The 11,271-nt window shown below is 45.5% G+C and overlaps 1 protein-coding gene and 1 long non-coding RNA gene across 2 annotated transcripts in view; one reads left to right on the plus strand and one right to left on the minus strand.

The window, feature by feature from the left end:
- The window catches only part of LOC308581300, a 69,767-nt gene that overhangs the window by 16,555 nt on the left and 41,941 nt on the right, over positions 1-11,271 (minus strand). The gene's annotated exons all lie outside the window — the stretch shown is intronic.
- Positions 122-11,271, plus strand: part of LOC308580663 (uncharacterized protein) — a 54,147-nt gene continuing 42,997 nt past the window's right edge. Inside the window, exon 1 of the mRNA XM_081182642.1 lies at positions 122-2,235. Within this exon, the coding sequence (XP_081038768.1) occupies positions 197-1,921 (1,725 nt within the window). The 5' untranslated portion in view covers positions 122-196 and the 3' untranslated portion in view covers positions 1,922-2,235. The remainder of the gene's footprint in view (positions 2,236-11,271) is intronic.

Consider the following 11,271-nt stretch of genomic DNA (forward strand, 5'->3'; position numbering starts at 1 on the left):
TTGCCATTATCTTATCTGCATTCCTAAAAGTTTGGAACATAGATAGGACAGTGGAGAAAGGAGACAGTGTTCAAATAGGAGAAGGTGCATATTGCGATTGACGTGTGTTCAGTTCCTTTCTTGTAAGTCTTAACAGGATTCTCTTCCCCTTCCTCCCCACTCCCAAACAGGTGAGGAACATGATGGCCAGAATTCTATGGAGCCATCTGTGAATTCATTGGGAAGAACAAAGAAACTGTTTAAATGCCTGGAATGTGGGATGTGCTTTAGTCACAGTGGAAGACTGAGGACACATCAACGAATCCACATAGAGGAGAAACCATTTAAATGTACTGACTATCGAAAGAGCTTCAGGGACAATGGAACTCTTAGAAAACATCAAGGAACTCACACAGGGGAGAAACCATTTGAATGTATTGAATGTGGAAAGAGCTTCGGTAAAAATGGAAACCTTAGAATACATCAACGAACTCACACAGGGGAAAAACCATTTGAATGTACTGAATGTGGAAAGTGCTTCAGTCGATATGGAACACTTAGAATACACGAACGAACTCACACAGAGGAGAAACCATTTAAATGTATTGAATGTGGAAACAGCTTCAGTCAAAATGGAAACCTTAGAATACATCAACGAACTCACACAGGGGAAAAACCATTTGAATGTACTGAATGTGGAAAGTGCTTCAGTCGATATGGAACACTTATAATACACCAACGAACTCACATGGGGGAGAAACCATTTGCATGTATTGAATGTGGAAAGAGCTTCAGTCAATATGGAACACTTAAAATACACCAACGAACTCACACGGGGGAGAAACCATTGAAATGTATTGAATGTGGAAAGGGCTTCAGTGAAAGTGGAGCACTTAGAAGACATCTACAAACTCACATAGAAGAGAAACCTTTTAAATGTATTGCATGTGGAAAGGGCTTCAGTAAGAGTGGAGACCTTAGAATACACCAAGGAACTCACATGGGGGAGAAACCATTTAAATGTATTGAATGTGGAAAGAGCTTCTGTAGAAGTGGGACGCTTAGAAGACATCAACGAACTCACACAGAGGAGAAACAATTTAAATGTATTGAATGTGGAAAGAGCTTCAGTAGAAGTGAACACCTTAGAAGACATCAACTAACTCACACGGGGGAGAAACCTTTTAAATGTATTGAATGTGGAAACAGCTTCAGTCAATGTGGAGCACTTAGAATACACCAACGAACTCACACGGAGGAGAAACCATTTAAATGTTTTGAATGTGGAAAGAGCTTCAGTAGAAGTGGACACCTTAGAGTACACCAACGAACTCACACGGGGGAGAAACCATTTGCATGTATTGAATGTGGAAACAGCTTCAGTCAAAATAGATACCTTAGACTACATCAACGAACTCACACGGGGGAGAAACCATTTAAATGTGTTGAATGTGGAAAGAGCTTCAGTCACAGTGGAAACCTTAGAAGACACCAACAAACTCACACGGGGGAGAAACCATTTGCATGTATTGAATGTGGAAACAGCTTCAGTCAAAATGAATACCTTAGAATACATCAACGAACTCACACGGGGGAGAAACCATTTAAATGTATTGAATGTGGAAAGAGCTTCAGTAGAAGTGGACACCTTAGAATACATCAACGAACTCACACGGGGGAGAAACCATTTGAATGTATTGAATGTGGAAAGAGCTTCAGTCAAAATGTAATACTTAGAAGACATCTACAAACTCACATAGAGGAGAAACCATTTAAATGTATTGAATGTGAAAAGAGCTTCAGTAAAAGTGGACACCTTAGAATACACCAGCGAACTCACATGGGGGAGAAACCATTTAAATGTACTGAATGTGGAAAAAGCTTCAACAGGAAGGATAAACTTACATTACATTGGCAAACTCACACAGCGGAGAAACTTTAGTCAATATGGAACCTTAGGAGATATCCACTAATTTACATGGGGAGGTCTTAATACAGTGGTACCTCGGGTTACGTACTTAATTTGTTCCAGAGGTGTATTCTTAACCTGAAACTATTCTTAACCTGAAGCACCACTTTAGCTATTCGGGCCTCCTGCTGCCGCCACGCCACCACCACACGATTTTCATTCTTATCCTGAAACAAAGTTCTTAACCCGAGGTACTATTTCTGGGTTAGCACTGTCTGTAACCTGAAGCTTATGTAACCTGAAGCATATGTAACCTGAGGTACCAGTGTATAGTACTTTCTAGAGCAGTTTCTCAACCTGTGCGACCCCAGATGTTGCTGAACTGCAACTCTCAACACCCCTAGCTAGCAAGGCCAGAGCTCAGGGATGATGGGCGTTGTAGTCCAACAACATCTGGGGACCCACAAGTTGAGAACCGCTGCTCTAGAAGGTTTTCTGTTGTAATTAGTAGATTGTCTGCGAAGGCTCCGACCTTATAGGCCCTTTGTCAAACTTTAATTCCCTCTATTCTAGGGTCTTCTCTTATTGCTTTCAAATACACTTCCAGAAGTGTGATAAAGAGGAGAGGAGAAAGAGGGCAGCCCTGTCTTGTTCCCTTAGAGATATTAAAAGCTTCTGATGTTTCACCATTTATAATTAGTCTGACCTGTTGGGAATTATAAATCGCTTTTATACCACTACATATTTTCTCACCCATACTCATCATTTCCAAAGTGTTTTGCATGAATGCCCCCTAAACATGATCCAATGCTTTCTCCGCATCCACCAAGATCAGGGCTGCCTTTTTATCTGCTCTCATTTCTAGGTATACTATTGTATCTACTACCAATCTTACGTTGCTGTAAATTTGTCTTGGTCTATAAATCTTAATTTACTCTAAATTGGGTCCATATTTTAGTATCAATGTAATTAGGGCCTCTTGTCATTATTCTGGCACTTGTCCTCCTTCTAAAATTTTGTTCATTATTTTTTCTAACATTGGTAATATGATCTCTTCCAATTTTTTGTAATTCATTAAAGAAATGCCATCCGCACCGGGGACTTTACCATTCTTAGAAGTCACAATTCCTTCTTTTATTTCATTAATATTAATAGGGGCATTTAAGTATTTCTATTCCTTCTCTTATTTTTGTGGCAGTCAACCACAAAGAATCTTGAGGCAGGTTACACATTTATTCCAGTTCAGTCTTTGGTTATTGACATTTCTATCCCACAACCCTATCCACCTAGCAGACTGCCTATGTCCCCTGGCCCTACAAGCCCATCAGTAACATTTTCTGTAGAGACACCGGGGATTGTTCCAGGACACTTGTCACTTGCTGACAATGCAGAAGGAGGCCCCCTTGGTACACCCAGAAGATACCAGATGTTGGTTGTAGTTACGTCTATACAAAGTGCATAGCCTTTGCCCCTCCATAGAGAAATGGGGAGGAATGAGGAGCCTGAATAGCTGACTAGTAGGAAATGTACCCTGGTAAGCTTCTGTCAATTCTTGAAGGGGCTTTGTATCATTTAACTTCAAAATGTGGGAAATGTTTGTGGGGCCTCCCCCTGTTGCTGCTGCTGAGTGGGGCCCTGGATATCTGCCCCAAACGTTTGCCTGGATGGTAGCAGGATGGGAGAAGTCAAATGCCCAGAATAAAAAAGGAAAAGTATTTTCTGCATCTTTTCTTGAACAAAATGGGTATGTCTGAAACCTCAGACATAGTTCATGTTGACAGTATCTAAACTGTTATTCATAACCCAATTAATATATTTATTACTGCTGATACAAAGATAAATGCAATATAATGTTCTCCGAAACAAGCACTTTAACCAGATGATCTTGCCTTCTGGGAGGTGGGGCAAGATGCTGAGGGAATCTATTCTATCTGTGGGGGGGGGGAGCTCAGTGCACCCAGAAGATTTCAGTTGTGGGTTGTAGTTGCATCTATACAAAGTGCATAGCCTTTGCCCCTCCATAAAGAAAGAAATGGGGAGGAGACAAGAGCTGGAATAGCTGACCAGAAGGAAAGGTGACCTGGGAACTTCATGTTGATCGACCACCTCAGCTCCCTGACCCCAAGAAAAGACCATTCCAGGGAGGCAGGTGAGCATTACAGCTACACCCCACATTATGCTCTCCAGTAGCTATTCCTTCAGCCAGGCCTATTTTCATTCAGTTCTTAGTGTGTCCATGGGTGGGTGTGTTTTACGTTTCCTTTCCCCCCTTCCTTGCAGTCCTAACAAAAACTAACCTCCACGCCAATGCTTTCAGCCCCAGAAGAGGAGCTCCCCTTGGTGTCAAGGGAGGGGGGGTCCAAGGGAGCATCTGGAGCCCTGCCATTCCTGTTGGGAAACTGCCAGGGAGATAACATCCGTCTGAGCCCCCAAGCCGGAGTTCTGGACATCCATCGGCCTCCCGTAGTCACGCAGATCCAACAGTTAGGGGCACAAAGCCTTAGAAATTCCTAGCCACATTCCAGGGCTTGGTGCACCCTCTTTCAGCAGAAACGCAGCCAAAAGCTTGCATCACAGAAGAGCATAATTTACAGACTTTATTTAGCGTTTAACAGAACAAAAGAAAACGTGACCGTTCTGTGTCAGCATCTCTGTCCGACTGGCAAAAACGAAAGGAATATCAGCAGAACAAAAACATCCTGTGAACAGGAAATACGCAGGCTGTGACACAAACATCCTGCTCCCTTTTAAGGTGGAACGGAAATATCCTAACATCCTCCCCCTTTCCATGTAACCTGTTGTACCTGTGGTTCACCCAATTGCAACCTTTGTACATAAACCTTATGTTGTTCTCTGTTAACAACCTTAGACAACAGATCAGCAGGAATTTCATTTCCTGGCATGTAGGACACCCGAATCAGTCCTTTCTGAATACACTCTCTTGCACGATGTAGCTTAATCTGCAAGTACTTGGTTCTCTGCTTGCAACTCTCGGAGTTCAGCAAAGCCAAACACGATCTATTGTCTTGATACACTTGTATAGGACATTTCACAGAAACCCCGATGTCCTTAAACAGTTGCATCAACCATTCACAATCCATGAGTGAAAATGACAGAGCATTGAGTTCTGCTTCACAGGAACTTAGGCTCACTGTTGTCTGCTTCTTGCACAACCAGTCAAACAGGCAGTGGTTGTACATGTAGCATACTCCAGAAGTGCTTGTACCATCCGTGGTGTCACTTCCAAAACTAGCATCTGCAAAGATTTCAAGACCTCCAGTCTTCTGACTGGTGAACCTTAGCCTGTAGTGCATAGTCCCTTTCAAATAGCGGGCTATGCGCTTCAGAGCTTTCCAATCCTGAACCGTAGGATTGTTGGCATGTCTGCTAAGCAGATTACAGCTTACAGCTATGTCAGGTCTTGAACATCTGGCAATGAAATTCAGTTTGCCTAGAATGCATCTGTACAGCGTTGTGTCAGAAAACGCTTCAGCAGTACTGTCTACCTGGTAACCTGTCACCATTGGTGTGTCTGCTGGGTTTGCATCAACCAAATTCAACCTGGTTAATACATCAGCAATTTTCTGTGTTTGGTGTACCAGAAAATTACCTGCTTGGTCTTTCTCCACCTGCAGAGAAAGATAGTTGGATACCTCACCAAGATCCTTCATGTCAAAGTGCTCCTTCAGCTGAGCTAGGGTGCTTTGATAAAAAGCCTGATTCTTCCAAAACATCAGAAGATCATCAACAAAACATAAACAATACAGTTTGTTTTGCCCCTCCTCCTTGACAAACACACATGGATCAGCTTTGCCCTGGTGAAAACCTAGAGAAAGCAATGTCTCAGTGAGTTTTGTGTTCCAACACCTGGCACTCTGCTTGAGACCATATAAGGATTTCCGCAGTTTACAGACCATTCCTTTCTGTATCTGCATCCCATCAGGTGGAAGCATGTACAGCTCCTCCCCCAAAACCCCGTACAAAAAAGCTGTATTAATGTCATGGTGGGAAACATGCAGTTTCTCCTCCACAGCGATCTTGAGCATCAGCCAAATGCTCTCATATTTGACTGTGGGTGAGTAGGTCTCGTGGTAATCCTGTCCTGGTACCTGTGAAAAACCTCTGGCAACCAATCTGGCTTTGTGTCTGACTACCTTGCCATTCTGGTCTGTCTTGGCCTTGAAGACCCATTTGCTGCCAACCAGTCTCATTCCTGGGACTACCGGTACCAATTCCCAAGTTTGGTTCCTGTTCAAGGAATCAACTTCAGCCTTCATGGCATTAAGCCAAGGCTCAGCATCTTTAGAGGTTAACTCCTGAACCTCTTTGAAGCTTGAAGGTTCCCACACCTTCTCTGAGCTACTAAGAACAGCAGTTGCTGTCTTAGCAAACTCATCAGCATACCTCTTTGGAGGTCTGCCCTTGGTCGCCCTTTCAGATCTGCGTACTAGACGCAAGTCTTCTGGACTCATCTCCTCTTTCTTAGGAGAAAAATGACCAATGGTGAACAGTGGTTCTTCCAGTTCATTGTCAGACGCATCAGATGGTCTGACTGAGGCTTTTGCGCTCTGGTAGTCTGCTGTGTCATCACTGTCACTGACACCAGCAGCAGCAGCAGCAGCAGCACCGCCCACTGAACTGGAATCCGAACTCTGATCATCATCATCATCATCCTCATCATCATCATCATCAGCAGCAGCAGCTTTCTCATCTTTAGCTGCTTGCTTGACATCACCTTCATCCTCCTCTGGGTAACTCTGGAAAATTCCCACATTTTCCCCCCACTTAGGATTGTACTCAACACTCCTTGTGAACTTAATGGACTTAGAGTCAGTCATCCATACCCTGTATGCACCTTTTTCGTACCCCATGAACAAACCATGTGCCCCACGCTTCCCAAGCTTGTTGGTTTGTTGTGTGCGTACCCACATGTCCGAACCAAAAATTCTCATGTGTTTGGTGTTGGGTTTCTTGCCAAACATCTTCTCATAGGGGGTACAACCAATGGGTGATGACAATCTGCGATTATAACTGTAAACCAAATTCCCCAAAGCCTCCCCCCAAAACTTATCAGGGAGATTGGCATCATGCAACAAGGTTTTGATTCCTTGCAGCAATGTTTGATTTGCTCTCTCCGCAAGACCATTCATCCATGGCGATCTGGGCGTTGACATGTCATGCTGGATTCCTTTCTCAGGAAAGCTTCAAACTGCTGAGAAGTGAACTCCCCGCCCCGATCAGTAAATAAAGAAGAAATGCGTTTACCGTGCACATTCTCCAACCAAGCACAGAATTCCCTAAACTTTGGAAACGCTTGCGATTTCTGTTCGAGCAAAAACACATGAATGAACCTCGAAAAAGAATCAATCAGAATCATGAAGTACCTTGCTCCTCCTATAGAGGGCGCAAGTGGACCAACCAGGTCCGCATGCACTAGCTGGTAGGGTTTGGAAGCCTGCCTGCTAGACTCCTTGCCTTTTGGAGCAACCTTCACCTTGTTCTCTGCACAAGATACACATTTCATGTGAAATTTACAGGGTTTGATGTTCAAACCCTCAACCACCTCTGGCATCTTGGCCAGTGCCTTCCAAGAGAGGTGACCAAATCTTCGGTGCGCATCATGAATGCAACCTGCATGAAGAACTTTGTTAGTTTGTGCAACACAACAAGAATCAGCATTATTCACAACAGCAGTGTCATCATAAGTTATATGGAACAAACCATCCATAAACTTTGCATGCAAATAGTCCTCTTTGCCTTTATTGATGACACAGACGCTCCTCCTGAAGGAAATCTGAAAACCACGTCCAGTGAGCTGTGGGACGCTCAACAAGTTGCTCGCCGCTCCTGGAACATAAAGTACATTACTGATGGTAGTGTGCAGACTTGCAAGTTTCACAGTCCCTTCTCCTGCAATTTGCAACGTCCTTCCATCAGCCAGGTGGATCTCACCTTCCTGAGGCTTGAAGGAGATAAAGAGATGCCTGTCCTTGGAAACGTGGCGGGTGGCACCTGAATCCACAATAAACCTGCCTTTGGCTGTTGGAGCAGTCTTTACAGCAAGCAAACCCTTGTTTTCCAGCGGTGTGGGCTTTTGCAGCTTGCCCCCCTGCTGCTCCTGGCCAGCAGACGTGCCTTTAGCCTTTGGTGAAGCTGTGCCAGCAAGCAAAACCTTGCTTTCCACTGGCGTGGGCTTTTGCAACTTGCCCCCCTGCTTCTGGTCAGCAGACGTGCCTTTAGCCTTTGGTGAAGCTGTGCCAGCAAACAACGCTTTGTTTTTCCATTGCGCGGGCTCTTCACCCTCCCTCTGCTCCTGGCCATCTGCAGACGTCTGCGTCTGGCTCTGTTTACCTTTGCCTTTCCGGCCTCTGCAAAGGCGATGGCCTTGGTTCTCACGAGAAACAGAGCTCTCAGCTGCCGACTCCTTGGCTCCCCCTGGAGGCTGGAATGCTGCCTGGGATGACGTGACGGTCAGCTCCCCCTGCAGCTTGCAACCGGTGCCCTCAGCATCCCTGCAATCACCCGCATTCTGGGAAACAGCTAGGACCTCCGATGCAGTCAAACTCTGGGCTGGGATTATTGGCTTGTGAGCTTTTTTCAAAGCAGTCCACATTGCACGTGCAGTGGTGTTGCCAGCCAGCGTCTTTATTTCCTCAAGAGATACAGATAGGACTATTACGTCCATCGCTCTCGAATCATGCGATTTCCATCTCTCTGTCAGAGGAACTGGGGGGGCTTCAGAAACAACATGCCACACCCCAAACTGACGCAGCAAAGATTCACACCATTTTGCCCAGGTTTCATAATTCTGCCCATCCAACTTAGGACACTGAGTATCCCCATCAGCTTGGAAAAACTCCATTCCAGCTTTTGGCATTAGCTGTGAGTCTATTTATGCCTTCAAAGACTCGTTATCTTGGCAGCCATTAATTCCGAAGCCTTTCTGGCTCGGCTCCCAGGCCAATTAATCTGCCGGAGATCAAAGACTCTTTGCCGAGGTAAAACAGGAAAACGTCCCTCTTTTCTTTTCGCTTTCCCCACATACCTCAAACGCAGTCTGTTGCAGCTTTACTCTCCTGTAGGTGCTGTGAATCTGGGCCCGAAACCTTGTTGTCGGGAAACTGCCAGGGAGATAACATCCGTCTGAGCCCCCAAGCCGGAGTTCTGGACATCCATCGGCCTCCCGTAGTCACGCAGATCCAACAGTTAGGGGCACAAAGCCTTAGAAATTCCTAGCCACATTCCAGGGCTTGGTGCACCCTCTTTCAGCAGAAACGCAGCCAAAAGCTTGCATCACAGAAGAGCATAATTTACAGACTTTATTTAGCGTTTAACAGAACAAAAGAAAACGTGACCGTTCTGTGTCAGCATCTCTGTCCGACTGGCAAAAACGAAAGGAATATCAGCAGAACAAAAACATCCTGTGAACAGGAAATACACAGGCTGTGACACAAACATCCTGCTCCCTTTTAAGGTGGAACGGAAATATCCTAACAATTCCTTCTGTCCCTGGCCCCTTCCCCTCCTCTCTCTGCCATCCCAGGGCCACTCTTGACTCCCCAGCATGAGACTGGATCTGTCTGTGATGGTGAGATGTCCTGGCTGGTTGAAGGACCACTTCCTGTTTCCTGGAGCTCCATCCTTCTTTCTCATGCAAGGTGGAGTCATGAAGCAGGTAGAGACTGAGCACACCTAAGGGTGACCCCGGGGGGGGGATTCTGCTTAACCTTTCCCCATCTGCTCCGTTTCTGGATCAAAATCCCCAGCTAATCTGTCAAACTGCTGCTGCTGCTGCCTGTCACTGTTCCTGTGTCTCTGGAGTGTTTCTTTGAGGAGAATACAGGACACGGTAAAAGACATTGTGTGTATTGAGTGTGCAATAAGGTAGACAGAGGCTGAGCCCTCCCTATAATGCAAACAGGGAGACTTCTGTCCAGGAGATTTTTGTATAAAAAATTCTTTCCTAAGGTGGAAGTGGGGACTAAGTGTTATGTATTGAAGTTCTCATCCTGGCCACCAGGGGTATTGTGTATATAGTTTTCACTCGGGTCCATATCAGTCAATTTAGGCGGGAAACCCTGGGTGGTTGTTACATTGTTGACAGCTGGCTGCCTATAAAAGCAGGCCGGCTGAGCTGTTTGCTGTTTAGTTCAGTTCCAGCTTACTATAAAGAACCACTTGGTGAAATCTCTGTGGCGTCTGCTATGTCCACCCACAATTTAATACTAAGTGAGATTGGAGTAGAACCATGTTTGCATGAACATGAGAAGGCAAAATATGTTCTCCAGTTAAATATTTATTAAAATAATTTATTCAGTTACCCAGAAGAGTTATTAGGCTTTTTTGCTGTAAGCTACTTCATACATTGTAAGAAGTGGGTCCTGAGACCCTTGATCCCCTTCCTTAAAATACCATCTGAAGAATATTGGAGAAGCAAATAAAGAGTTTATTGAGGACAATAGGTAAAGGTAAAGGGACCCCTGACCGTGAGGTCCTGTTGAGGATGACAATGGGGCTGCGGTGCTCATCTCACTTTACTGGCCGAGTGATACGGAGGGGGGGTACCTTCCCGCACCCCTCCGCCGGCCACCAAAGGGTCCGAGGCGATGACCTCAACGGCGCCCAGCTTTGCCCTGACCCCTCAGCCCCCACACCGTTACACAAGCACCACACTATACCCCTGGCCTCTTAAATAAAATGCCTATCCCTCTCTATATGGGCGAAATAAGCCCACCATCTTTCCCTAAGCCTCCCTCCCGCTCTATCTCTATCATGGGTTGACCGTATCAAACTGCGCTCCCATTTGTTTCAATGGAAACCGTGTTCCCATTCGTTTCAATGGCCGCGTCCCAGCCAATCAGAACCATGCATCCGCTCTGCAGATTCAGCTCAGCGAGCCCCTACACGCCTCATTTAACCTCTTGACAAGCTACTGGCGGCTCCCTGCTGGGGGAACAATGGAATCGAAACTCGTGGACTCATAAAAGTGTCAAATCCTGTTACAATGTATCCATTTCGTTTCTGACTTCAATCACTGACATAAGACTGGAACAGAACGGACTAAAACTTCTAAAATTCATATTAATTCAACCACAGCTCTGATTTCCTTGGTTTTGGTGCCAATCGACTCAGTTTATTCAGGACTCCATGACACCTCCTCGGCCTCCATAATCCCTTGAGCGAGGAGTCACGTACTCAGGAAGACCCTAATCCGGCCAAGTCGCTTTGCCCAACCTTTCCTCCGGGCAATGCCAGGTGCTAGACCTTGCATACTTGGACTATTGACTCTGCATACTTGGACTATTGTCTTCTCATCACCGGTAGTCAGGAAGCGCTTATCTGCACATATCTCTGACTCTGCATATTCCCCCCCCCACTGTATA

The sequence above is a fragment of the Podarcis bocagei genome, assembly GCF_964188305.1.
Source record: "Podarcis bocagei genome assembly, chromosome: 2".
Taxonomy (NCBI): domain Eukaryota; kingdom Metazoa; phylum Chordata; class Lepidosauria; order Squamata; family Lacertidae; genus Podarcis; species Podarcis bocagei.